Source organism: Nycticebus coucang, chromosome 23, assembly GCF_027406575.1.
Source record: "Nycticebus coucang isolate mNycCou1 chromosome 23, mNycCou1.pri, whole genome shotgun sequence".
Lineage (NCBI taxonomy): Eukaryota > Metazoa > Chordata > Mammalia > Primates > Lorisidae > Nycticebus > Nycticebus coucang.
This window is the reverse complement of record NC_069802.1, coordinates 38,341,679-38,369,550: the sequence shown is the minus strand read 5'-3', so window position 1 is coordinate 38,369,550 and position 27,872 is coordinate 38,341,679. Positions and strand designations below refer to the sequence as shown.

General features: G+C 55.8%; 1 protein-coding gene and 1 pseudogene across 6 annotated transcripts; one reads left to right on the top strand and one right to left on the bottom strand.

Moving 5' to 3' along the window:
• Positions 1–1,032: 1,032 nt before the first annotated feature.
• CTBP1 (C-terminal binding protein 1) lies at positions 1,033–27,872 on the bottom strand. 6 transcript variants are annotated; one of them, XM_053577657.1, is made up of 12 exons: positions 21,703–26,442; positions 21,375–21,569; positions 19,964–20,084; positions 19,276–19,514; positions 18,948–19,102; positions 15,131–15,275; positions 13,279–13,485; positions 4,496–4,710; positions 3,358–3,488; positions 2,768–2,895; positions 2,288–2,405; positions 1,033–1,975 (listed from the first exon to the last, which is right to left on the bottom strand). In XM_053577657.1, the coding sequence occupies exons 2-12, from the start codon at positions 21,379–21,381 to the stop codon at positions 1,792–1,794; spliced, it is 1,650 nt and encodes a 549-aa protein (XP_053433632.1). In that variant the 5' UTR covers positions 21,382–21,569; positions 21,703–26,442; the 3' UTR covers positions 1,033–1,791. The 6 variants fall into 6 exon arrangements, with proteins under 6 accessions (XP_053433632.1, XP_053433631.1, XP_053433633.1 ...); XM_053577656.1 differs by having other exon boundaries at positions 1,033–1,978; positions 21,703–26,438; XM_053577658.1 differs by having other exon boundaries at positions 1,033–1,978; positions 19,276–19,399; positions 21,703–26,432.
• LOC128575892 (RNA-binding protein 7-like) lies at positions 4,725–8,308 on the top strand (annotated as a pseudogene).

Genomic DNA, 27,872 nt, shown 5'->3' with positions numbered 1-27,872 from the left:
GACACAATCAGCGGGAGAGAGGAGGCCACAGCAAAGAGAGGCAGAGGGGCAGTGGCTGGCCAACCACTAGCCTCTCTGGGATGGAGGCTGGAAGATGACTTAGAGCTGTGCCCAGTCAACATTCATGCAGGTGTGTGGGCAGAATGGAGGCATTCTCCACAAGTTAGGTGCAAATAGGTATTTGCAGGCTGTGTCCCCAGGCCTTAGGGCACAGGGTGCAGCAGAGTGGGAGGTGGTGAAGAGTAAACAGCAGTTAAGTCCCTAGACTCCACCCTGCCCTGGGGAGCCACCGTCTTGAGATGAGCAAATGCAGCCACATATGGAGGCCACAAAGGTGATGCCTGGGCTGTAACCCGGAGGGAGAGGCCAGGCAGAGCCTGCAGGTGGGAGTCGCAGGACCACGCCGGGAGGGTAGACTGCATGCTCAGTGCCATGGGCACCAGGGAGGGCCCTTAGCTGGGCATCTCATCAGGTGGCCCCGAGGGAGGATCGAGGGCCTATGCCAATGGGCACCGCCCAGGCTCCTAAAAGCCGAGGTTCGATTCAGGACACAGGCATTTGACCTCGAGCTCAGGTGAGGAATGACCCCTCCTGTCTTTTCTGTGCATTTCCTTCGGTCTAATCAGTTGTCCTGGAAGCTTCCTGTGTCCAACTGCGGAGGACTTGACATCGGTCCATCCTCCTCCTCCAGCCAGTGCCTTCCCAGGTTGCAGGCCTGCTGGAGGACACGTTCCAAGAAGGGAGGGCGGGACACTCCATGGGGAGGATGGCAGCCACTTGGGCCAAGCCCCATGCAGAGCACACAGGCTGAGTCCCTCCTACAGTGCCACTTCAGGCCACCACCTCCAAGCCTGGACCCCTTGGGCCCCGCAGGCCAGTGGGCAGAAAGAGGGGTCCAGCATGTACAGGGGCCTTTGCCCACTCCTGGGTCTCCGCAGGGCTGTGGCTTCCCAGCGGCTGAGCCAGGCCCTGCAGAACCCAGACCCACAAGTGTCCTCAGGAAAGTCACAACAACAGACATGAGGCACGCAGCTCTTTCGGGATTTTTATTTCTTTAAAATAATTCATACAAATGGTTACAGTCACAAACATGATTTAACCAAAATATCGCTAGCCTACCACATCAGCAGGACGGCACCGGTGCAGGTGGGGACACTGCGCCCTCCGCGTCCCCCAGGACAGACGCTGATGGCAGCGCCCCGTGTCACCTACTCGCCCCTCTCTGAGCTGCCTTGTGATGCCGTCTCCGTTTGGAGCAAGGGTGTTCATGCCAAAATTAGGAAAAACAGCTTTTGTTTTTCTAAATTATTCTAAAAATAAGACAAGCAGGTAGAAAAACAATGCACTGTGTGGCATAAAAAGAAGCACGGGAAGGATTTGTTGTCCTGAGAAGTTTGCCAGCTGCCGCGCTCCCAGACGCTCCTAGACGGGAAGGGACACAGCTCAGCCCCTTTGCCGAGAGCTCCCTCAGGCTTCTCTTTGTTGACAGCTAAGCAAACAAATCCTTTGTAATGTTCTAAAAACTGTACACAGACAAGAACATTCATGATAGAATTAACTACTAACTTCTTTTGCTTAACGAGGAACGCAAAGGACACAGGACAGCCAGCCAGCCCACAGGACGGGACAACTACAGTGACTCGGGGTCGAGGGGACGGCGCTGCCCCACCTCCCCGCACAGCCGGACAGTCTCTGGAGCGCCGTGGCCACCACAAGGTGCCACCTCCACCCACTCCAGTCCAAGGGTTGCAGGCCCCTGCCCAGGTGCTGAGCCTGGGGAGCTCTTCACGGCTACAACTGGTCACTCGCATGGTCTCTGTCCGCCTCGGGCTTGACAGTCTGGCCAGGAGAAGGAGCGTGGGGCGGGTGGGCCACAGGGGGCAGGCCATGGGACAGGGACATGGCGCTGGGGACAATGCCTTCCACGGCGGCTGGGATGCCAGTGGGGGCCACGCCCACCACGCCCGGGGGGTACCTGCTGGGAGAGGGGGGGAGGTCCACATGTGAGGCTGCCAGCTGCTCACTGAGACATCCAGGGAGGCAGGACAGCAGGAGGCTGCTCCCACAAACAACCTACAGTGGGCACCTGGCACGGGGAACCTCAGGGCCTCGCCCAAGCCCCTGCCAAGTGGTGGCCTCTGCCTGGTGGCCCTCACCAACACCCCAGCCCAGGCTTCTTCCTGGGGCCCTGGTCCTGACAGGCTTCCCTAGTAAGGGGCTGCCCCTGTCTGCCCTGATCCTCCATGCCCAGTGGGGGCAGCACAGGAGCTCTTGGCCACCTGCTTACCTGTAGGCAGCCCCATTGAGCTCAGGGTGCACGACAGCTGGGTCCATGCTGGCCCAGTGGGTGGCAGCCGTCAGGTGATCCTTGTTGACACAGTTTTTCAGGCTGTCTGGGATCCGTCCTGGGAGATGCAGGGAGGTTGACTCAGCTACCCCTCAAGGGCCCCCCATGGCGCACAGCAGGGTCCTGTCGGGGGCCGTCACCCTCGTAGCCTGGGAACCCCACCCATAACACCGTCCGCTCACTGTCGGGAGCTCCAGACAGCAGCTCATAGGCCCCAGCCAGCAGCTCTTCATGGGCAGGACATGACCTTTACTCCAAGGGAGCATAGTGTCCCCTGGGCCCACATGAAACGGGCATGGCGTAACAAGAGGAGGACACAAGCGCCTCCTCCACTGTTGGGCAGACGGAGCCTCCCAAAGAGTCTTCCAGAGCACCCAGTGGTGCCATGAGGGATGCGCAGCCCCGGCCGCCCACGCCCACCTGTGATGGCCCTCCGGATCTCCCGGGCTGCCTCCTCACGCATCTCAATGGACGCCTGCTCGCTGTACCATGCGGCATGGGGGGTGCAGATGAGGTTGGGTGCGTCCTTCAGGGGGCCCTGGCTGAAGCTAAGCACAGCACACAATGCAGTCAGAGAGGCCCAAGGCTGTGGCCTGAGGGCTCAGGCAGGCTGGGTATGGCAGCAGGATACATGGGCATTGCTGGGGCAGGGGCAACTGGGGGGGTCTCCACCAATAGAAAAGTCTGCAGCCTCAGAGCTGCTCTGATACTTCTCAGAGACTGAACACCCACCCGGCCAGTCTGTGGCCCCCAGTATCCCCACCCACGGAACCTCCACCAGAGCCCCAGAAGGTCAATCCAGAGTGGCCATGCCTGAGCCCTTGGCTGCCTGAGGCCAGAGCCACAGTGACCACTCATGGCTGCTGGGCCTTATGCTCTCTTGGCCCCTGGGGGCTCTGGTCCTCCCAGACACCATGCCCAGAGAGAGGCCTGAGCCTGGACAGCTGCCAGGCTGGGGAGAGGCCCGAGCAGGCCACAGCAGGTGGGGGAGGGGGGCAAGATGGGGTTACCTGAAGGGCTCTGACTCGTGCACGTCCAGGGCTGCACCACGGATCCGGCCCTCCTTTAGGGCCTGGGCCAGGGCCTTCTCGTCCACCAGGCCGCCTCTGGCCGTGTTCACCAGGAAGGCCCCTTGTCTCATCTGGGAGACACAAGGACGTGTGGACTAGTTAATTCAGACGCTGCCCTGCCTACTCCATGGGCACATCTGCAAGCAGAGACAACCCCACCTGGGGGGGGGGGACCTGGAGCCCAGGGCACTGCATGGGGGGGTGTGGGAACAAGAGGGAAGGACGGCCTTACGACTGAAGTCTGGATGTGGGCGACCCTGGCTCAGCCACCCCTCCGTGCCCTCCATGGCCCAGCAGGACTCTGGCCTGGGTAGGGCTCAGGGCTTTACAATGCACCCCCAAGTCCCAATGGCCATGGAGCCCCAAGGGTGTCATCGTCCACTCACCCCCCTGCCAGGGAACGGCTAAGGGGTGGCAACAGAACCCACTGTGTCCCAGCAGAGGCTCATTTATGAATTATTTTTGCAAAAGACCCTTAGAGCTGATGTCCCCCACTTCTTGGTCGGGCATTTCCTGTGACTCAGTCATGTGCCTGGGAACAATCGCCTGGGCCCGAGTGGCTTCTCCCTGAGAGTTCCTGTGTCCATCTCACAATGGGGCTCTCAGGAGGGCAGAGCTCTGAAGCACACCTGCACCATGTTGCCCCGGGGGCTCCAGAGAAGGGGCAGTGGGCGCACGGCCTCATCCTCCATGGGGCTGTGGGGTCTGGGCAGAAAGAGCGGGCACCCACTTACATGCACACACAACCAGTGCCCAGACCCCAGGAAGGTGAGGGCTGAGGCCAGGCAGAGGCTCAGTTTTTGGTGATGCTTCCGGCTGCAGACTGAACACCTTAGCCTGGTGACCGGGCACTGAAGGGCAACACCGGCTGCCTTGACACCCTCAGGCTGCTGCATAGGATCCTGGCAGTTAGAAGTGAGTGTGTGGCTCTGCCTCTGCTACACACAGACCCACAGGACACTCACGGTGTCCAGAGCAGGGCCAATGGCCCCGAGGTACTGCCCAGGGAAGGCAGGACCCCCAGGCGCAGCTGGGTTTGGGGGAAGGCCACGTCCCTTGTCACCCACAACACACCCACCTGCTTGACGGTGAAGTCATTGATGAGGTGGTGGTTGTGCTCGTTGAGGCCGCAATGCAGGGTAACACAGTCGCTATGGAACAGCAGGTCCTGCAGGGTGCTCACGCGCTGCAGCCCCAGCGCACGCTCCACGCCGTCAGACAGGTATGGGTCATAGAAGAGGACGTTGAAGCCGAAGGCCTTGGCCCGCAGTGCCACTGCCTGCCCCACGCGACCTGGAAAGGTCCAGGCACAACATGAGCCTATGTCCCCACAGAAAGGAGATCTGGGGATCCCACGTCTGTATCGTCTCCTAAGGGGTGCCCCAGGGCCCTATGGCTGTGGCCAAGCACTGGGGGCACGTGCCAGTTGGGCATCTAATCATGGGTGTCGGGACCACCTGCCCTGGCCATAACTCACATGCCACTTGCTGCACCACCTCCTGTGGCCTGCCCAGCATGCTGCGTGAGCAGTCAGTGGCATCCCCATGGCCTGCATGGGCCCCTCCTTGGTCTATGTACAGGTCCCCATCAGAGAGGGGGTGCCCTGTGGGGTTCACATCCCACAGGTGGGGCGACAGGCGGATGTGGGCCTTGCCATGTCCCATTGCTGTATACTCCCTGCCCTGCTGTCCAAAGCCCCATGGAGCTGAGGGTCCTGGTGTGGGGCTAAGGCTAGCCCCTGCCCAGGAAAGGGCCTGTGGGGCACACAATCACTGCACCCACCTCAGGAGGCTGGACACAGCTGAGGAGGGCACAGGGCACCGCAGAATACAAACGACATCTCTCCTTTGGTATGTGAGAAGGGGACTGCTCCAGAAGGACAGGGTCCAGGGTGGCTGGGCTGGGCGGGGCGGTAGGGCAGGCAGAAGCAACTAACAAAAAGTGGCTACCGCCAGGGGAGGTCCTCCTCAACAAGTGGAATATGTGGAGACGGAAGAGTGACAGGGAGGGACCAGGAACAGCCAGTGCCGAGGTCCCAGCAGCAATCTGAGTGCTAAGGAGACCAGGCTGCCAGGCCACAGGTTGGACCCTTCCAGCCACTCCCTGGGGACAGTCTCAGGGGCAGGGCTAGTAGACAGTCAGGAGAGCCAAGGACTTGGTCCAAACTAAATTCTAGAAAGAGATGAGCCTGCTCTACCCGTGGGGACAAGGCCAGGTACAGGAGCAGACCAGGCAAAGGAGCAGATCAGGTACTGGTGTGGGCACCTGGTGGAACCTGCAGAGAAGCCCCCAGGCACAGGGACATGGCTGCCACCAATTGCCCCCAGGGCTTCTCTTGAGTAAGCTGGTGGAGCTAAGGGCTGGGCAGGACAGGCGAGAAGAGGGAACAGGGAGACAGAGACAGAGAAACAAAAAGAGTCCCCCTGCAGCACAGATAGCTAGAAGGAGCCCTGCCTCGGGGACTTGGATGGGAAGCCTGGGCGGCACCAGGACCTATGGTGAGTGCCAGCCAATGGAGCCTCCCTCACACCCGCCCAGCCTGGCAGGAAGGAGACAGCCATTCTGAGAAGATCGTACTGACATGGAGGCACGGGGATGGGCCAGTGAGCTCATGACAGGAGCCTACAGTCAGAGGACACTACCCACACTAAAGAAGACAGGAAATAATTGAGACTTACAAGGTATTAATGATAAATGGTCTAAAATACGTATAAGTGAAGTCCCAGAAGGAAAGGAAACAAAGAAAATGGTAAAGAAGAAATACGCAAAAAATTAATAGCCAAGAATTTTTTCAAAAGTGATGAAAGATGAGGCTCAGAAAATTCCAACCAGTAAATACAAAGAAAACCACACCCAGGAATGTCACTGTCAACCTGCTAAAAAAAAGGCCAAACATATAGTCAAACAGAAAACAGGTACGCCCACTTAGGGCAAAAGTAATAAAGAGGACGGCTGACTGCTGCTGAAAAACAACAGGAGCCAGTGGACAGTAGGCATCGGGAGGTACCGAGAGACGCCCAAAGACACAGCCCACCTGGAACTCCACACCAAGGGGACACGCCCTTCAGAAATAAAGGGAGAGGGCCAGGACCTTCAGCCAGGCTAGGGAGAGAGAGATGCTGAGATGAGGGTGCTAGCGGCGGTGGAAGCGGACCACACTCTCTTCGTGGTCAACCATGAAACTTAAGTGTCAGAGAAGCTCCTTTTTGAGCTTCTCCACCAGGCTGGGCCAGTAATAAAAGTGAAAATTCCGAAAGATAAAGATAGTAAACCAAGCTCGGTGCCCGTAGCACAGTAGTTACGGTTTCAGCCACATGCACCAAGGCTGACAAGTTTGAGATCAGCCCAGGCCTGCTAGATAACAATGACAACTGCAACAAGAAAACAGCCGAGTGTTGTGGCGGGCACCTGTAGTCCCAGCTACTTGGGAGGGTGAGGCAAGAGAATCACTTAAGCCAGAGTTTGAGTTTGCTGTGAGCTGTGATGCCACAGCACTCTACTGAGGGCAACACAGTGAGACTCTGTCTCGGGGGGGGGGGGGAAGATGGCAAACCAAAGCAATTTGCATTTGTAAATTTCAAACATAAAGTATCTGTTCCTTATGTGATGACTCTGCTAAATGAAATCAAGCTTTTTGGAAGGCCCATCAAAATTCAGTTAAGGTTAAAGAAGTAGTCATGCCTCGCAGGATGTCAGTTTGTCGTATCTCAGCACCATGTTGGAGATTCAAGTCCTATTTCCACATCTCCTAGCAGCAGATAAGAAAGGGCTGTGGGCATGACTCCATCATCACAGATAATTCAGAGGTCTTTCTCCTCTCCAGAAAATTTTCAGAGACAAGCAGTGATGAATAGTGTTTTGAGACAGATGTCCTACGGTGGAAAATTTGGTTCTCCACCTCTGGATCAATCAGGATTTTCACCATCAGTTCAACTACATCATACTTTTACTCAGTCTTCAAGCTCTCTCCAACAGAATTCTCATCCCTACCTAGCAGGTAAGACATTATGGCCGGAAACAGCATTCCAGTGATCAAGGGTCTGACCATAACTACAGAGGAAATAGGGATGAAGACAAAAGAGCCAGAGGTGGAGATGGAAAGGGCCCTCATCTCAACACTGACAAGGGTTCAAAATACACTTTTCTAAATAGGGTTATTTTAGGCCCTTTGACTCAGTTGATCTGGAAATAATTTTGTTGAAAACTGTACAGAGCTGCTTTAGAAGTTGACTTTTTTTTTTTTGTCACAGTTTGGCCAGGGCCGGGTTTGAACCCACCACCCTTGGTATATGGGGCTGGTGCCCTACTCACTGAGCCGCAGGCGCCACCCAGAAGTTGACACATTTCTTTATAAATTTTTAAAAACCTAGTTACAATTTAATACAGATAGGAGAAGATGTAAATTGTGGTTCCAGTTTTATTATATTAATAACCTTTCATCTCAGGGTTTTATGAAGCAAGGGTTTTATACAAAAGAAAGTGCCACAATTCCTAATCATTTTAGACACTTTAGTAAGTGAATTATATAGCTTGGTTGTATGCTAAAGCAAATATTTTAATTATCTTTAGTTATCTTTTTGTATTGCAAGAAATTTCTTGTTAGTGAGTTGGATTTTAAGTGTATATGATAGAAAACAATCCACGCTGCAGTCCGAAATGGCTGCTGGTATATTTTTAATAAGAAAATATAACTTTTCAGTGATTCATTTTACTAACATTTTATTTGAGAAAGCTGATTGGTAAAGATTGGGGATTAATCATATTGCTCAACTTCTTGAAGAATTTAAGTATAAATTCTGTAATGTGCTCTTGAGTTTCACCCTAGTTAAACATAAAAGTGTAAATATGCACATACTGCTTCATTCTAAAATTTTAGAATTTCTTCTCTAAATCATGTTTATATGACTGAAGTCACTCAGGAAATTACATAGGTCTACATGTATATTTTTACATTTAAAATACAATGTTAGTATTATACAAAATACAAGTACAAAAATGTCAGTGTATGGTCAGATAAAATGATAAAATGTTTTACTGAAAGTACACTTTTTTTGAAGAAAAATTCACAAAGCCTTTAAGTGCTGCCTCTATTAGACTTTAAAAATTTTAACATTGTCAAAGTGTCCAGCACATGTATAAGGACACGTTTTATGGAGATTATACAGGTTGTTTTTGTTTGAGCCTTTAAAAAAATTTATTCTTAATATTTTCTGATTTAAAAATTTTAAAATTTTGTTTAACAGAACTTTTATGTATCAAGATAGTTTCCTTTTCATTGAAGCGTTTACAGAAATTCATTCTTTATCACATAAGCCCAAGAGCTGGAGGTTGCTGTGAGCTGTGTGACACCACGGCACTCTACCGAGGGCAGTACAGTGAGACTCTCTCTACAAAAAAAAAAAAAAAAAAAAAAATTCATTCTTTAAAAAATAGGGATCCTTTTTAATACCACAACATTTGTACTATGTTGCTTTATATTAAAAACATGAAAGTACGGTGGCACCTGTGGCTCAGTGAATAGGGCGCCAGCCCCATATACTGAGGGTGGCGGGTTCAAACCCAGCCCTGGCCAAACTGCAACAACAACATAAAAACATAACAGAAAAAAAAAAAGAAAGAAAGGGAGAATACATTTTCAGACAAAGAAAGGCTAAGAGAAGTTGTCACTAATAAGCCACATTTCTAAAGATCTTTTAGGCCACAGGTCAATGGCACCAGGTGGGAAGTAGGGTTTGGAGGAAGAGGTAAAGTCAAGATAGGGAACATGCAGGTAAATACTGAGACCACCTAGAGGCCACGACTGCCGGTCACACACATGGAGCGCGTGACAGTCACATGGAGCAGGGTTGGCGCTGCCAGCACAAAGGGCAAGAGGGTTATTATCGTAAGAGCCTCGCTGCCCAAGCTCCTCTGTCCTCACAGACATATGTTGACAGCTCCACGGAGACTGCAGTGAGCTGAGAATGCATGTCATTGCCTTGAAAGTAAAACAGAAATGTCACTAAAACAATAGATTATAAAGAACATAAAATGGAACCATTTCTTAAAAACTTGATTTATGTAAAAAAAAAAAAAAAAAGGCCAGAAAGGAGAAACAAGGGAGAAAGGACAGATGACAAATAAAAACAAACACGATGACAGACTTAAATCCAACATGTCAGTAATCAGGTTAAAGTTAAACAAACATTCTTAATTAAAAGGCAAAGATTGTCAGGTTGAATAAAGAAAACCCAGCTATAAGCTGTTAATAAAAGCCAGAATTGAAAGTGGAAGGATGAAGGAAGAAACACCACACAAACGTTAATCTGAAGAAAGCAAGGGTGGAGATACCAGCAACAGACCTTCAGGGCACAAAAAGACCAACAGCAAATGTAATCCTTAATGGTGAAATAACAGAAACTTCTCCTCCCAGGCTGGGAGGTAAGACAGTACCGCCACACTCCCTGCTTCTATTCAACATTGTCCCAGCAGTCACAGCTAATGCAAACGGGCAGAAATAAAAGAAACAAAGGCACGGAGATCAGAAAGGAAAAAGCCAATGTGTGTTTGTTTGCAGATGATAAAACAGTGCAGGCATAAACCCAAGCAAGGAACAGACCACGATTTGGCAGGGCTGTGGGCTGTGAAGTCAGTTTACGAAAGTTAAGGGATACTAATTAACAAACCACTGGAAAACAAATTTAGAATATGTCACTTATAATAGCCAATAATTACTATTTCTACAATAATTACCCAATATTGATAAGAAAAGTGGAAATAAATGGACAGATATTCCATTTGTGTGCTGGAAGACTCAATATTGTCACGAGGCCATCATTCCCCAAACTGGCCCATGGACAGCAAAATGTAAAATGACCACCTGATTGTAAAACGGAAATGTGTAGGACCCAAACAGCCAAGGTGACCTTGAAGAAGATGATGAAGGGTATAAACTACCAGATGTCAAGACTTACGACAGGACGAGTAGAGCGGGCGAGCCCCGAGACAGACAGGTCAGTGGGACAGAAGCCCCAAGACACCCTTCTCCTGTGTAGCCGACTGAGGTTCAGCAAAGGTGCCAGCACCACGGCGGCTCGGCGGGGGTGACCTCACAGTCATGGTGCACAGTGCCTGCCACCTGCCACCTCACGGGAAAGGTGAACTCCGACTCCTAACCCACACCAGGCATCGACTTTAATTCCTGACAGGCACTAGACCTCACGGTAAAAACTATAAAGCTATGAAGCGTCTAGAAAGAAACAGAATATTTTGTGGGGTAGGACACACTAAAACTGAAAACTTGTCATCATGGAAAGTTGCTAAGAAAGTGAAAGTGAAGCACCAGGCTGGGAGGAAGACTGCCGTGCACCCCCTGCCCATGACGGCCGCACGGGCAGCTCCACAGATGCCCAGACGCACACACGCACTTGGGCTCCTGATGCCAAAGAAGTGGGTGAAAGGCACTTTACTTCCTAGTTATCAAGAAACAACAAACTAAAATAAAAATGAAAAATCACTATATGCCTGCCTGACAGGCTGACATCATGAAGGCTGACGGTGCCAAGTGCTGGCAGGGACGCAGCCCCAGGAGTATGGTGTGCAGTGTCTGGGAGCAGCTCAGCACTTTCTTCCAAGTTGAACAAAGCCCTGCTCTGTGACTCAGCAATTCCACTCCCGGAGTGTTAAGTGCACAATAGGTTGGTACAAACATGTTCACAGCAGCTTTATTTGTAATAACCAGAAATTTAAAGCAGAAAGTCCACCCACAAGAGGCTGGACTGTGGTATGTCCACACAACGGAACCCTGCCTTATTGGTGTAAGACTGCACACAGACACAAAGGCCACACACTCCAGACTCCAGTCCTGAAGACAGAAGCCGTGCTTTGACAGGGAAGGGCCCCAGGGTGCTGTCCGGGTATCAGGAAAGTGCTGTGCCAACCTGGGCGTTGAGTCCCTTGGGTGTGACATGCAAGGTGTTTTCCAATGTGCACTTAACATAGGAAGAAGGGAGGGAGAAAAAAAACAAGAGTAAGATGTAAACCATGGGCACCACTAACACAGAACACAGCTGCCCCACTGTGTGCATGGCGCCAAGAGCACAGGGAGCCACACAAACTGCTCACTGTTTCTACTCGCGTGTAGTCACGTGACAATCGTAGTACTAATCATGTATATTTCATACTAAGAGCAACCCGAACACAGGATTTGCAAACAGGAATGACCTAGGGGCCCTCGGAGGGGCTGTGAGGGGCTGGTGCCCAGGAGGGTGTCACTCCAGAGCACCGGGCTCTCCTAGGGAGGTGTAGATGGGGTTTCAAAGATAGGCCTAGGGGGCTGAGGTGTCCCCACAGGTGCTCTGCAGTCAGGAGCACCATGCAGCCGTGTGGTGGCAGTGGGGCCACCACTACACCCTGGGGGGGGCACAACCTGCTCTCCTCAGCACCCCAGTACTTAGGATGGGGCACTGACCTGGCTGCAGGGGGGCCACAACTGCACAGAGTACAGGGGACTGTGCCAAGAGCCAGGAACTGAGAAGTAGCCTGGTGTAGAGACTGGTAAAGCTGTCGGCCCCAGGCCCCTCCAGCCAACAGCCCACAGCAACCTCAGGGACGCAAGCGACCCCCTCCCCAGGGCAGGAGGAGCCATCCAGTGCCCAGACAAGTGGGGTATAGGGGGACACGTATGCTCAGGATTCTGGAGGGCACCAGCCAGCCCCAGGGTCTGTGTGGGGACCTCAGCAGGACAGTGAAAGGCACGTCCAGTGAGCGGGTCCCTGGGCCCCAGCACTCTCTCACAGATGCAGGCATCCATGACACCCAGACAACCCCAGATAGCCTCCCACTCCTCAGTGCTGGTAGGCAGGGCAGGCAGGAGTCGGCCAGTGGCAGCCTGCGCAGGTGCTAGAGGGCAGCAGAGGCTAGACCCGGGCACAGCCAGCTACTGCTGGCAGAGAGGCAGGGGGCTCTGGGGGGCAACGGCAGTCGGTAGTCTCAATGGTACCTAGTGGTCTTTAGAAAGGGGCTATTGGGACGGAGGGAGGGGGGGTGGGGCCTTGGTGTGTATCACACTTTATGCGGGCAAGACATGATTGCAAGAGGGACTTTACCTAACAATTGCAATCAGTATAACCTGGCTTATTGTACCCTCAATGAATCCCCAACAATAAAAAAAAAAAAAAAAGAAAAAGAAAAAGAAAGGGACTATCTCCACTGCATGAACCTGTAAGCACCTCCCACCAGGAGTGCGCCACATACAGAAGCCCTCAATGCTCTTCCGAAGCCCCATGCTGGGGGCCCCTGGCCACCCCTTCTAGCTCTCTTCTCCCTCAATACAGCTGTTCCCGGGATCCCCCACAGCACACACGTGCTTGCTTGTCTAAGCTTGGCCTAAGCCTGGCCCATGTGGGCACTGCTCACTGCTTCAAGGGGAACCCAGAGCAGTTCCTGTCCTGCCGAGCAATGGGGTGAACCATGAACAAGGGGTGATAGGAGAGAACATGAGCAACCCCCCCCCCCCGCCCCCACCAGGGTTAGCCCTGCAGGGAACAGCAGGAAGAGGCCCTGGGAGCCACCTGTTGGGCATATGCGGGACCCTACATGCCGTCCACATAAGACAATGTGGGCAGGGACATCTGTGTGTGCTGTTCGCACATTATGCCCATGTGACATCAGTGTGTCCAGCTGCCCGTGACATGGTGTGTGTATGGTGCATACCTGGAGTTCCCACATACCCACCCCGCTGCCTGTCCTCAGTCCTGTCCCGGGGGCTCAGGGATGACTCCTGCAGCCACAGCCCACCCGGCCCCATCTTCTCCCAAGCATGAGCCGCGGGGCAGAGAGCTGGCGCTGGCCAGGCCAGTATGCTGACCGTGGCTAACACACCTAGTCCAATGATGCCCAAGGTCTCTCCTCGGATCCTGGCAGCTCCAGAGGCCACTTCACGGATCTGCTCGACACTCTGCACCCGTGTGCCCTCCCGCAGCGCCTGGTGCAACCAGGTGGTCCTCCGGTACAGGTTCAGGATATGGCAGAGCGTCGAATCAGCCGTCTCCTCCACAGACGCCGCCGGCACATTGCATACAGCAATGCCTATGGGACACGGACACACACGGGGTCACCACACGTGAGATCCTGGCCTCTGGGAAGAACACTCAGGGCCACTAGTACAGGAGCAAGAAGGGGCTATCTCAGGGTAGCTGTGGAGACATGTCCCCACAGCCACCCTGGGAGGCCACCAAACACACACATGCCATTCACACGTGGCAAAGCAGAGTGGCTGACCCAGCCCTGCACATGTGGGGCTGGGCTCATGTCCACCCCTGCTACGCTTCACAGCACAATCGGGACTGCTCAGTGTGCAGACCAGGGCCGGAAGGACAGGCAGGGAGGCTGCCCTGACCCCTACAACACAGCTTTAGGAGCTGGGGACATGCAGGTGGCCAAGCAGAGGCTAATGCACTTTCCCATACATCCCTGCCAGACCCACGCTTCAGCTTCCTGAGCATGACTGGTTCCTGCCCAGTCAGAACATGCTGCCCCCCATGTATGCAGGTGGCCTCCCCAGCGGCCCCAGGCCAGGCAGGGCCGCTGCCATGCCCTACACAGAAGTTCTGGAGGCCTGGAGGGCAAGGCTGATGCTCCTACTCCATGCAAACTCAGCGTATCATGTGGATCCCTGCCTTGCCCACCCAGGGCTCTTCCCCAGTGATGAGATGCCAGGAGGCCGGGACTGGCTGTGGTGTCCTGTGAACCGTCCCATGTACCAGGGTGACGCCCACTGTGAGGGGCCCATGCAGCATTCCAGAGCAATCCACTCTGCCGCAAAACAGAAATGCAGCCAAGAGGGGCCCTGACTGTGCGGCTCATGGGCCCCAGGAACAAAAGCGCCGCCTGGGGTGGACAGCGACATTGGCTTCAGTCCCTTCCTGGCCAGACCTGGAAGGGCCGCCTGTGTGTCCTGACCCAGGCTGTCCTGGCTCTGAACAGAGCCCCGTCCAGTGAAACCACAAGGACCCAGAGGTGGCATGCAGTGGGGGCCCACTCAGAAGACACCAGGGCTGCCACCCAGCCCCATAGCCCTCCCTGGGCTGCTGCCTGTAGGTCTTGGCGGGGACAAGGCTCTGGCCACCCTAGGATGAAGGCTCCAATACCACCCGTGCTTCCCATAGAAAGGGGACAACAGACTCTGCAACACTGTCCACCAAATCCTAGGAAAAGGGCCCTGCCAGACACGAAAGGCACCAGCCAGCCAGGGGCCTGGAGAGCATGATCTCACCTTGCAGTCTGTCACCAGAGGAGAAACAGGAGACGGCGCACTACAGCATCCCAGAAAATAGCAGCCAAACCCAGCATGGGATGGCTAAGCACCAAGTTCTCTGAGTCCACGTGCACATCTGTGCATGCGGGCAGGCAGTGTGTACTGTGTGCCTGTGCAGTGGGGGCATCTCAGCTTACAACACATGTGTCTTCCCCACTGAGCCTGGAGGACAGAGACCCAGGAAGCCCCAACGGGGACGTGTTGGTAGTCCGGCCACTGGCCCGGGGGCCTCGCAAGGGCCCAGATGGGTTGGTGCTGCCCACAGACAGGGACAAGCACCCATGGGAGGCTTCTGAGGAAGCCATGTCCGGCGTCTACCCCTCCAGCCAGTCGGGTAGCCTGCAGCAGGGATCTTGTAAGGAAGCAAAGCATGACGCCACATGGATGCCGCAGAGCAGAGGTGGCTGGACCACCTACCTAAGTCCCCAGCAGACTTGATGTCAATGTTGTCGAAGCCACTGCCGATGCGCACGATGATTCGCAGGGCTTTGAACTTCTCCAGGTCCTCCCGGGTCAGCGTGATGGTGTGGTACATCAGGGCCCCCACGGCCTCGTTCAGCACCTGGAGTGTGGAGATGCATGTTGAGTGGTGCCAGAGCCACCCAGTCCCACACTGCCCTGGGATGGACTGCGCCCCACTGGGCCCGCTACCCTCGGGCTCTGGCTCCCTGAGAACCAGCCCACCCTGGGGGTGGGCCGTGCAGACACCTCCCCAGGGCTGCCACAAGCTTCCTGCAGTTTCCACGCAGCCTCCACCACAGCATGCGCCCTACTCAGCCTCCACAAGGACACATGGGTCCCCATCCCCAGAAGATAAGAATCCCCAGCCAGGGGACATGGCCACAAAGTGCAAACATGGTCCCAGGGTGGGGCAGCCTAGGGGCCTGCTCCAGGCCTGCCGTGTCCTCCAGATCACGTGTCCTCATGTTCCCACCATCCCCACAGCCTGGTCCTGTTCTGTCCACTCATCACGGCACTGACCTGCCCTGACTGTCCCTCCTTGGACCACCACATGGTGACAGGGTCTCTGTCCTCTGGTTCACACCTCGGGACAGGGGTCAGAGCCTTTCCTGTGTGGGTGCCACCTCCGGGGACCTACTCCACCCACCACACCTACAGTACCAAGTTCCGTTTTTTCCCTGGATTGGTGCCACGTCTGCCTGCATCAACTCTACGAGACAGCCCCCCACTTCCCTCAGCCTGGAGACACTGCCGGCTGCACACAAGTCCGTTCGTCTCCTTAGAAGCCCCTCCCAGAAAGGCTCTGTAGCCCCAACTGCCCCTGCCCAAGGACAAGAGTGCCTTCCTGTGTCCCTGGGCCTGATCTGATGCCCCCTGATCTTGAAAGTTCCAAGCCTCAGGGAGGCACCGCAGGGCCCTATCTACTGACCCTGACAGTGGGCATCACGGTGCCCTCTGGAGCTCTTCCTCGGACTGTGACCACTTGGCTCTGAAGTTTCCACTCATCAGATGACTGCATTAACACCACCACCTTCTACCCAGACAACACCAGACACCCAACTGGTAGATGGAGTCTCCACCTCCTCCCACGCCAGTCCCTGGAGACCACAGCACACCCAGGGTCCCAGCTCCTGTCCTGCTGCTCCTATCCCCCTCGTGGTCCAGGGTGGCTGCCCAGGCTCCACCCATCACAGCAGGTTTTCAGCCAGCAGAAAGAGGAAAGAGGGTTCTGTACATGAACCTCTGCCTTCCTGTCCCTTGTTAGAACTTCATCAGTGGTGAGAAAGCTCAGGAAACCAAGTCTCTCTTCAAGACTGTATGCTGTGGAAACAAGGGCACTTGAGGGTCCAGAAGGCAGCATCAGACTTGGGCACAGAGTTCCTGGGAGGCCTTTGTATCTGTTTCCCCTGTTTTTCCTTTGTATCTCTTTCTTGTGAGATCTCTTTGACTGCCTCTAGGCTTCTAACTATAATTAGATGTTCATTCATATCTTCAACTTCCCAGAACCCTTCCTTGTTTTCTGATGCCTCCTTCCTCCTGCATTTGCACAGACAGGTGTCTCTGCAGATCTCACCATGGACATGAATCAGGAGTATAATGGGTGCTGCCTGTCATGTAAGGAGAGTCCGCTGTCTCGCTGCGCCCCACCTCTGCCCTCATCCCCCAGCCAGGGTCTAATCCACTTGCTTGTTTGCTTCTTATAGGAATGTAAAAAACAGAGTCTCATTCTGCCTCGCTCACAGCAGCCTCCACAGCTGGGCTCAAGAGATCCTCCTGCCTCAGCCTCCCGAACAGCTGGGACTACAGGACCATGCCACCCACTTAGCCTAAAGCCATTTTAATAAATTACAATTTTAGACAAAAACATGTTTTGTCTTAGTTTTCAAATTTATTAGCAAAACTTGTTTTATTGCTTATGATTTTGAAAATTTTCTATCAGACTATCCCCTTTTTGTTCCATTAAAAAAATTTTGTTTTTTTAGTTTGAAGTTGTTTAAGATTCATGAAAAGTTCCCCAAAGCAGTCCAGAAGGTCCATCCCTGTGTGTCCCACTCCCAGAGAGAACACCGTCCACAACCAGGTCAAGGTCAACATCTATCATTGGCATCACGAGAGGAGCTTGGATGTGCATTTCCTCCTAGCACGCGTGTGTGCACACATGTGTGTATGTGCAGGCCTGTGTAACTTCAGTGCATGTGGATTTAAGTAGCTGCCACAACATCAGGACACAGAGCAGTCCGATGGCCACGCAGAGGAAGCACCTCCTGTCACATCTATAGACCACATGCTGCCCTCAACCACCCCACACCTGTTTCCTATCACAGTCACCTCACTGCTGGAGAGAGAAGGGAGCAGGACCCCATGAGCCCCTGGGGTCAGCCTTCCTCACCCAGCTCATCACCGCAGGCATCTACAGCGTGTTCCTCTGCCCATGGAGCAGGGCTCTGGGCACCTGCTATCGGACTGTGAGCATGCATTTAGCCCCAAAGAAATCGCCAAAGCCTTCCAGATGGAGCTGTCCCGATGGAGGAGTGCAGGCTCACTGTGTGTTTTCCTGTCACTTTTGGAGACCATCTGCCATGATCTCACACTTTGCTTCTGGCCTCCTCCCACCCTCTTTCCTGGGGTTGCCGTGAGGATTGCCCGCTCCTCCATGTGCCATCCTCTTTGCTCTGAGACCTCTTCCCACCCTCCGTCCCCGGTGGTGTCTAGACCCTGGACTGAGATCCTTCCCTGCCCTCCGCTGCTATGGAATCTGCCCTGTGAGTCTCTATCCCGGCTCTGGTGTACCCAGCCCTGCAGCTACAGCTGTGCCTCCTCCTGGTGTACCACGTCACTTTGCAGAGTTAACCCCCTTTTGTGTCTTGGGCTGTGGGGGAAGACTGAGCTCCCAGGGTTGTCTGCCTCTTGGTTCCTGTGGGCGGGGCTTACGGCATCTTTCCTCCTTGACAGCTGGGTTCCGTGTGACTGCGCAAGGTGGGCGTCTTCCTCTGAAGAGGCCAACCCTGCCGTGCACCAGGGTGCAGCAGTGCAGGGTCACCCATAACCCAAGTTCAAGGCCTGACGGGGTGCTAACAGGCTGCTGTAGCGTGAGTGAGGCACATCTGAGCTCAGCCCTGACTCTGGCATGTGCTCGCAGGTCCCATCCTCCATGGGCCCTTGTTGCTGCCAACACACAACTGGCCTCTGAGATGCTTCTTCTATAACAGCAAATATCCTGGGCCTGAGCTGGCATAGCCTGTCCCCTCCTGCTGGCCACTGGAGCCGGGTCCTGTTCTATTAGTTCTTTGTGGTTGTCAAATTTTTAGAGAATCTTGACAGTTTCACCTGTAGTCTGAAGGCAGCTGCTCCTGACCTGTGACCTGTGAGCCACGACCACAAGCAGAAGCCAAACGGGCCTTGTCCTCACACAAGGAGCCCTGAGTTGCCCTGCCAGATGTATAGGCCACCTCACACTACTACACACAGGAGCCTGTGGGTGCTGTAGCAAGGCTGAGACCACGTGGACCAGGAGGAAGCAGCATAACCCACCTCCAGTAATTCAGGCCAACATCCTGAGGCCCCCCATTCTGGTAAAACCATGGTCATGAAAAAAATGAAGCAAGAAGCCAACGAAGTCCCACCTCTACCTCCTGATGAGGCTGGGCGGACATGGCAAGGCCATACCTGTCCCAGGTGGCACCCAGGCTGACCATGGCCAGAGGCCAAAGCTCCAGGACCTGCTCATGCTCTGCGCCCTGCCTCACACCAGGCACGGGTGTATGGCTGTTACCTTCTCGTGGATCTCCTGCGTGGACTGTGCATCACAGAAGGCCACAGTGGCCACGTCCTTCAGGATGGGCATCTCCACCGTGCAGTCTCGGCCGTCAAGTAGAGCCACCAGGGGCCGTGGGTGCAGCGGCCCATTCATGATCGGAGGTCGGACGCCTGCAAGACAGAGCAGAGGGCTCAGTTCCTGCCTTGCTGCGACCCATGGCCACACCCACCATGCTGTAGCCACCTGCCCACAGGGGCTTGAGAGGGCCAGCCTGAGGGATTCCTACTCTGAATGTCTAGTCACATGGACCCCTGTAAAAAGTAGATTAAAAGCTGGTACTCACACCTGCAGGACAGACATGGTAGCTGCCCTCCAGGGAGAGGGCCAGGGACTCTCATAGGCTTCAGGGCAGCTCTGGGAGGCCTGGCCCTGTGCTCCACCCAGCTGCAAGGATACTCCCATGGACACTGGATGTGCAGATTACACAAGAAGGCCTCAGGGAAACGCCCCCAAGTGGCCACCCAGACCCAGATGAGTCCCAAGGGTGCCTTCCCCCAGAAACTGCCTGGCCCGTTTCTGTTCCTAGATGTGAAAAGGCAAAAAATAGTACAAAGGAGAAAAAGGTTAAACCCCTCCCAGCACAAGAGGCTGAAAATTATTAAAAATAAGACGTAAGTAAAGCTTGCCTGGGGCCCAGGAGGAGAAACAAGGGCCTCAGGCAGACAGCACCGGTGGCCACTGTCACCCCCACCACGACCAAGCAGTGCCGAAGTTGAAGCGGGGTCCAGCTGTCCACCCCCCATAGCCTCACAAAGATGCAAATCCAGGCATGTCCAGCCAGTGGGAAGGGCGCAGGATGAAGAATGAAAAGCACAGTGACCAAGCAGGCTCTGCCACTGACCACAGATGCAAGAGGCTCATGGCCAGCTCTAGGCCATGGGCCTGCACACTCAGCCCCATCTCCTGCCCTGTCCTGTGGTGGGCATAGCTTAGCCACTCAAGCTGTCAGCAGCTGGGAGGCAGGGACACACCTCCAGGATCTGCAAACCAGGCACAACATGAACCCCTGTGGCAGCTGCCTTCCTCCTGCAGCACCAGTCTCCCAAGTGGATGCTGCTGGCGACGGAGCAGGTCTGCATTGACCACCCAAAGCTGGAACAGTGCAAAGTGTGGGTCTGAGGCAACCTGGCTGAGGCTCCAGGCTTGGTGGGACCCACATACCCTGGCTGACCGTGCTGATCACCACACACATGCCCCTCCCCTAGGTCCATGCGCTCCAGCTTGTCGCAGGAGAGGACACTGTCCAACTCCCTGACTCGCTTTCACCCACACCAGCTGCCGCACAGCTACAGGGTCTGCACAGCCAGACCAAGAGGCCCTGACTGGACAGTGCCCACCAATAGTGAATGCAAGGTGCCTAGCACTGACTTTTCCAGCCGTCTCCCATGCCCGACAGCAGGGACTCATCCATGTGCAAACGGGCTGGAAAGAAGCCGCGCCCACAAAGAAACATTGTGTGAGCTCTGCCCTGTTGCCCTCCCTGAGCTGATACCACCTGCTGCCAGCACCCACAACCTGACTTCTGACGAAGCGAGCGTGGACGTAACACAGTAGAGCTCCCAGGGTCCTCAGTGTAGCATCTGAACCACGCCCAGGCCCCCACACAGATACTCCCATGACCTGCAGGCTCGGCCTAGCAAACTGGTGTTCGGCTTTACCCTGCCAACAACTCAGCCATGTCAGGACTGCCCGGGGAGGACACCAACTACTGGTGGGTCCAGGGGCCTAGTCCCTCATGGAAGACAAGGGGCAGTGATGAGAGTACCAGGCCCTACTGTGCAGTACCTCTCAACACCCATGGAGCTGGCTTTCCTGGGGACCCACCCTCAGCGGCCCGAGGACATACCCAGGAGGTAGCCAAGCTCGAGGTAACACTAACCTAACCCATGCTATATCAAGCCTCGTAGCAGGACCTAACAAGGCCAAGGATCACAAAAGGGCGAAGGGACAAGCTCAAGGCAGCCTACAGTCCCAGCTTTTCTGAGCTCCAGCTGGGGGTAGGTTGCTGGGGTTGACTGGTCTCAGCTGTGTCTCAGCTGGGGCTCCAGAGGCCCCAGGGCCTATCTGCTATAGGCAAGATGGGGCCTCAGTACCTGCCTGAGCACTTGTCCTGGGACACTTTCTGTGCAGACATGACCCAGGTCTAAACAAGGCTGTGCTTTGCAGCCTGCTGCTGGTGGCCACCAGGACCACAGGGAAACCTCCCTAGGGACACTGGGTGTCCCCACCCCAATGCACATGTGCCATGGCAACAGTTGGGCCTGATGCCCACCTAGCTCAGGCCCCTGGCCCTGAAGACTGTGCTGTCACAGTCGCCAGAGCTCCTCCTTCACACTCACAGGGACCGGCTTCGCCTGCTGAGACTCTGAAACCCCTACCAACCTGACATTTCTTAATATGGGCTCGGTTTCCACGACCATGAATTCGACTTTTCAAAGCTTTTTATCTTCAGAATCCCCAGGCAGAACCGCGTCCTGTCTTGGAGCCTCATCCCACGTCTTTAATTGTCTCGAGCCAAAGCACTCAGGCTTCCGATCCACGGCAGCCACTGAAGCCTGCGTCGGGTTCAAAGTCTTACTAAAAATTAAACACAAGAGACACATTAAAACACCATCGAGGGGCCGACTAAAACTCTCAAACTCCAGGAAACTCCACAAAAGCAAACCTCTCACTGCTTCCGCCACACCCAAGGCTACTGGCTGGGACCTACCTGGAAGGCCAGAGCTGCTGCTGGCAAGGGCCCTGGCTCCGGCCGCAGACATGCGGTATGCTCACCCTGCAGTCATAGCTCCTCCAGGGGCTTTAGCACCCCGTGGCCTCCTGCCCCACCTAGACCCCCAGAGTCCAAGAACCAGAAGCCAAAGGCAGGACATGTGGCCAGGCCAGGGAGCTGCAGAGCCAGGTCTGCTGCTGGTTCTGGAAACTTCTAACTCAAGTTGCTGCTTCCTAGGCTGAGACCAGGCAGGGACATTGAATTTCCAGACGGCTGTGAGAGGAGGAATGGAGCACCAGCTGCCCAGGGTCTCACCCACAATGCCCACCTGGTCCCTGCATGGGCCCTGCCACCCCAAAGGCAGTGCCCCAGCAATGGTCACTCGATTCTGCCAAAAACACTGCTCAGCACAGAGAGCAGAGTGTGTGGACAACCAGATGCATGGACAGGGAGCAATAGGGCCTTGCCATGGGGTGAAGGCAGCATAGACCCATCAAGAATGCAGCCTGGGAGGCTGCAAATGGGTGTGGGTGCTGACCACCCAGCCCTCAGAGTGTTCTGGAGCCTCCCACACCCCTGCTGCCCACATACCAGCACCAGGGGACAAGGGCTGACCCAACACTTGTATCCTCCACAAAACAGACACTAAAGGACAAGAGAACTGTGTGAGTGCACGCACCTCACAGGCGGTCCTGCTGGGACACAGACCACAAATCTCCACCTGTCTAGACCCATCAACATGGCTGACTGGTCAGCACTTGCCAACTTGCTTCACTCTACCCGGGACTGGTCAGCACTTGTGAAACTAGCAGATACTTGCCAGACTAGCTGCTCTGAGGGAGCAGGTCCTAGCACCCAGACACACCTGGGAAGGACCCATGGCTGCTGCCCTGCTCCATGTAGTGCTCTGGGCTGAGTGGCTGCACTTGCACCGCAAGGGCCTAGGGGGGACACCATCTTCTGGCCATAGCTAGCCCACAAAGCTGCCCCATGCTGGGCACAGCCTCACCGACAGCTGCCATCTAGTCCTATGGCCCCAACTCTGCACGAGGCCCAAAGATCCTTGGGTACTTCGCCTCACACAGGGACCCAGCCCCCCGTGTCCCCCATTGTCATCCACGCCTCATGCCATAGGGCATGGACCCCGCATCTGCCCCACACTCTGGAACGAGGGCACAAGGCCCGGGATGCACAGTGCTTCTCAGAAACGCATAGCTGCTCACACCTCCCAGCACAACAATGCAGGGTCTGAAGAAACACAGATTGGGGGACATGGTGTCCCCCCTTGCCAACACATCACAAGGAGCAGTGGGGTGCAGTATGTGCAAACTCTGTGCCCTCTCCATGGTTTTTATGTAAATCTAAAACTTTTAAAATAAAAATTTATTTCAAAATAAGGTAAAAGACAGCAGACAGCCTCCCACCAATCTCCCTGGAGACAGGTTGGGGGGGCTGCTAAAAGGGGACAGCCAGATGATCCAGGGCCTCCTGGTGCCGTGCTGACTGCCCACATCACCCGCTGCCTGCTAGGCCCTCCCTCCTGTTGGCTGCACCTGCCCACGTAGCCTGGGCCACAGTGTGCCAGGCGTGGGTCCTCCCAATGGACAGCCCCTCCTGGGAAAGACTAAGGCCTACGCATAGCACAGCACAAGGACCCTTCCCCGACAACCCAGTTGACTGAAGAGCATAGACCTGCTCCCTCACACCCATCAGGCATCCCAGACCATCCCCCAGCAGTCCCTTTCCACCCTCCCCACCTTCTCCAGCCTAGACTCAGCAGCCACTGACACTGCCTCCACATCCCTCCAGCCCCACGGGCCCACCATCCTCTACCCATCCCCACTGAAGACAGAGCATGCCACACCCCCTCTCAAGACAAACTGTGTCTCCAGTCCTGAAAATAAAATCAAACATTGCCCGATCCCATAAACTTGGGCCAGCTCCTCTGGCCACCTGCCACACCTCCTCAAAGCCAATGCCCAGCAGGGTGCCCTACAGCTCAAGGGCCTGGCAGCTCCAACCCCAGGATGCCACTGTGCCCACAACTGGGCCCTACAGGGCAGCCACCTGGCAATCGTGGGGTGGCTGCTTTGGCCCCACAGGCCTGGGAACCTAAGGACTAGGGCCTGGCTGTGCTGCCCAGGGCAGGAGCTGCCCCAGAACCCTCTAGGCCAATATGTGGCCCCACTGGGCACAGTCCAGAGAAGACACGGTACTTCTGGAGACAGCATCCACAAGAACCAGGGACTCCCTGCAGCCTGGGAAGACGCAGAGTGAAGCCCAAAATAAAAGGCAGGGTGTGCTTCCAAGACCTATGTTCAGGGATGGCAGTGGGCGCACACATCTCACACGTGGAGGTCACGTCCACACAGACACACGGTGAGCTGCTGTGGAAACGTGAACTCCATCCTCACTAAAAGAGAGTACAGGTCACTGGATTCCCACCCTCTCCCTACCCTTGTACATGGGGCGTCCCAAACTGTCCCAGGAGGCAGAGTCACAATCCTGGTGTCTCTCCGCGGAGACCACACTCCCCACCTCAGACTGCGGTGCCAGACAGGCCTGGGAGGTCCGGGCTACCCTGAAGGCTGGGAAAGGGCCCTGCTATAGGTCCAGCCATCCCAGCTGGCACAGGCCCCCACCCCCAGACCAGCAGTCCACATGCTGCTTTACGCGCTGGCACCCTCTGGAGCTGGCCAGGGGCATGTGGGGGATCACCCAGAGGGGTACAAGGCTAACGTTCAGCTGGTGGCTGGCTGCCCAAATGATTTCTGGCTTTGTGGGGAAAACACATTTCCTAAAGGCAGAGCCATGCGAGTGTGTAGCCCCTGACATGGCTGTACCTCAGGGACCATCCTGCCCCAGGCCAGTGGCGCTCCAGGTGCTGGGCAAATGCTGGTACGTGACCACAGCTGCAGACAAACTGCTGACTACAAGGGGACTCTGAGAGATGTGCTGCTAGCAAGCCTTCCATCAGGAACACAGTTAAAAAGGCAGGGCCAGGGTGACTCAAGTGGCTATGTCCCTCACATCCCGAGCCAGGCCTCAGCCCTGGTGACACGAGCCAGACATGCTCCCTCCCATGATGAGTTGAATAAAAACAGCAAGTCTTTCTAGCAGGGAGTGCCCACAGGATTGCAAAGCCTCAAGACACATGTTCCTTTGACTCGGGCACTCATGGGGTTACAGATGGCAGATGGCACACAGATCTACCTGCAGACACAGCTTAGTGATCCTGAGAAGTGCCAGTTGAACACTTCCCAGCACAGTGATACCACGCTGCCCACAACTCAGACCAGGTGGCCCTGGGGCACTGGCCACACGAGGCTCACAGCGCAGGTGATGGCCAGCACAGGAAATCCTGAAACATGCAGGATCCCACCCAGGCCTGAAAGAGCTCCTGGCTACAGAGCCTGGGGTCTCTTCCTACAGATGTGGTCGCTTCTGCCAGAGGGGCTCCCCCTGTAAACATTTACTGAGCACATACCAACTGGCAGTTTGCCAGATTATCAGTCTCCAGAGGGTGGTGCCCCCAGCTCCAGGCAGGACACACAGGGCTACTGGCACCTTCCAGTCTCCCAGAACACAGTGAGCCAGGACACAGGACTGGGGCTTGTCTTAGGATACTCACCAGGACCTCACCAGGCAGGACCAGCCCCCCCAGACCATGCAGCCCAGTCACGACCCCCACCTAAGGTATCCTCAGGTTGACATGTCCAGAAGAGACGTCCCCAGCCATGAACCCATCTTGTGGATTTCCAGGGAACCCATGAGCTGGCCTAGTTAAGGCTGAACAGGATAAAACTGAATGTTGGAAACAAGACAGAGGCCCCACAAAAGGCTGGGCAACAGAAAGAATATTGAGTGGTCTTGAGAGGGTGGGGTGAGGGAGCACCACTAGGCGGCCAGCTGCAGCCACATTTGTGTCCTCATGGCCACAGAAAGAGAGGAAGAGGCGTCTGCAGCACTGGCGGAACAGGCAAGGCCATGCTCAGACCCAGTCAAGGTGGCAGCCATGTGCACAAGGAGGCCAAGCAGCAGGAGGAGAGAAGGATCTCACCTATAGCTTTGCAGATCAGCAAAGCTATGCTGACAAACTTCCAGGACAGACAATTAGCAGCTGCCAGACCACTGTCCTCAGCAACAACAGTAAACACACAGCCCCTGAGCGTGACACTGCCCCCAGCCTGGCCCTGAATGCTGCAGGTGCCCACTGCTTAGACTGGCACATCACCACGGTTACCCCGTGGTTGCAGATGGTGACACAGAGAGGTCACATACTGGCCAGGGCCCATCTGGAATCTGCACTCTCAGCCTCTGTGGTCACTTTTCCAGGCACTTGGTGAGGACATCACTTGCATGGGAGCAGCCTGCACACAATTCACTGGGCCCAGATGCCAACACGGTGGGCAGGGAGCACATCTCTGCACGATTGCTCATGTGTACCAAAAGTAAATGCGTGGATGCATGGTCTGGTGTATCTGTACACAAGGTGAAGGGTAACCTAGGGGACATGGAGGGGCACAGACATGGGGCCCAAAGAAGGAAAGACTTAGCCAGATGGACCAGACCATCATGCCCCTCACCGGCCCGCTGTCCTGGCTCTGACTCACATTCCTGACTGTGCAGATAGAAAGACCAACCTCCTGCCCTCTTCCCCAGCTAGAACGGCATTGTGCCCTGAGTGATCACTAGAAAACCATGGCCAAGAGAAGGTCTGGCCCTGGCCTACTGGCCCTCTGTAGCATACCCAAAGGCAGAGGACTGGGCTGGCAAAGTTCTGTCCTGAAACTCTGCCGCTCAGGTGCAACCTCGGGGCGGGTGCGGTGGCCCTAGAAGAGGAGGGAGCCTGAGAGGCCTCTGGCCCCCCAGGCGCCTCGCCCAGCCCCTCCCCGGCCGCACCCGGAACCGCCCCTCCCAGCAGGAAGGCTCTGCAAAATGGCCACTGGCAGACCGAGGGGCCTGCTAAGGTGCTTCCAGGCCTAGCGTCACCATTGATGCCGCGGCACCAGCCCAGGACGGCCCGACCTCGCCTGCTCCCTCCCGCCCTACCCTCAGCCCTAGGGCTCAGGCCCGCAGGTCCCGCCAGCAAACGTGACAAGAGAAAGTGCCAAAAAGAACTGAGTCCAACCCCCCACAACGCCTACTTCAGCGGAGAGCCTCAAGAGGATGGCAGCCCTCCACGCTGGCAGAACCCTTAGGATTCCACTTATTTTTAAAAACGGGAAAGCAATTCAAATGGTGGGAGCCCGGCTACCAAAGCTAACCACCACTGAAAACAGCCGGATGGCTCCTCAGGGACAATCCCCAGTCCTTCCCTCTGGTCCTCCGCCCCCAGCCTCTTAAAGCTAGTCCTTGGCGGCTAGTTTTGGGGGCCAGCTGCGGAAGCAGGTGAAACGCGGCAAGTGCTGGTGCCGCAACAGGGAGGAGCCTTAAATAAGGCCAAGAGGTCAAGCTGACCGAGCACGCCGGCTGCTCTGGCTCCAGCAGGTGGACGGCGCTGGAATCGGGACCGCGGCCAGAGATTGGGGCCGGGTGGCGACGAGACTTAATAGGACCTGAGGCCAGGGGTTTCTTTCCCGGGCGCCGAGGGTCCGGTTGGGTTGGGGGGTGCTTGGGGTAGGGCCAGGAATCCTGTGGGGCCAGGAAGCCCGTCGGGATGAGGGTCCGAGGGGACCGGGGGTCCCACTAGGTGGGGCCGGGGCCCACCGGGGTCGCCCCAGGCCCGCGAGCCCCTTTGTGTCACCTGCGCCGGCCGCAGGGGGCGCGGAGCACGCGCACTCGCCCGCAGCAGCTCGCGCATGCGCACGACCCCGACCGCGCACGCGCGCACGCACACAAAGGCGGTGGCCCCACGGGCGCGCGCTCGGACCGCCCCTGCTCCCGCCCGCCCCGCCCCCGCCGGGCCGGAAATGCGCGCGCGCGGCCTTACCGAGAGGCAGGCCCTTGTTGAGCAAGTGCGAGCTGCCCATTGAAAGGCGCGGGCGGCCGCGAGCCCCGACGACTACGGCGCGCTCCGCCGCCGCGAGCCCGGCGCGTGGGGCGGCCTGGGCGCCGTCCGCTACTCCGCCCGGCCGCCTGCGACCGGCCGCCGCCGTGCCGAGCCGCCGCCGCGCCGCTGATCCGCGCTCCGACCGACAGCGCGGGCGGGGACACGCGGCGGCGCG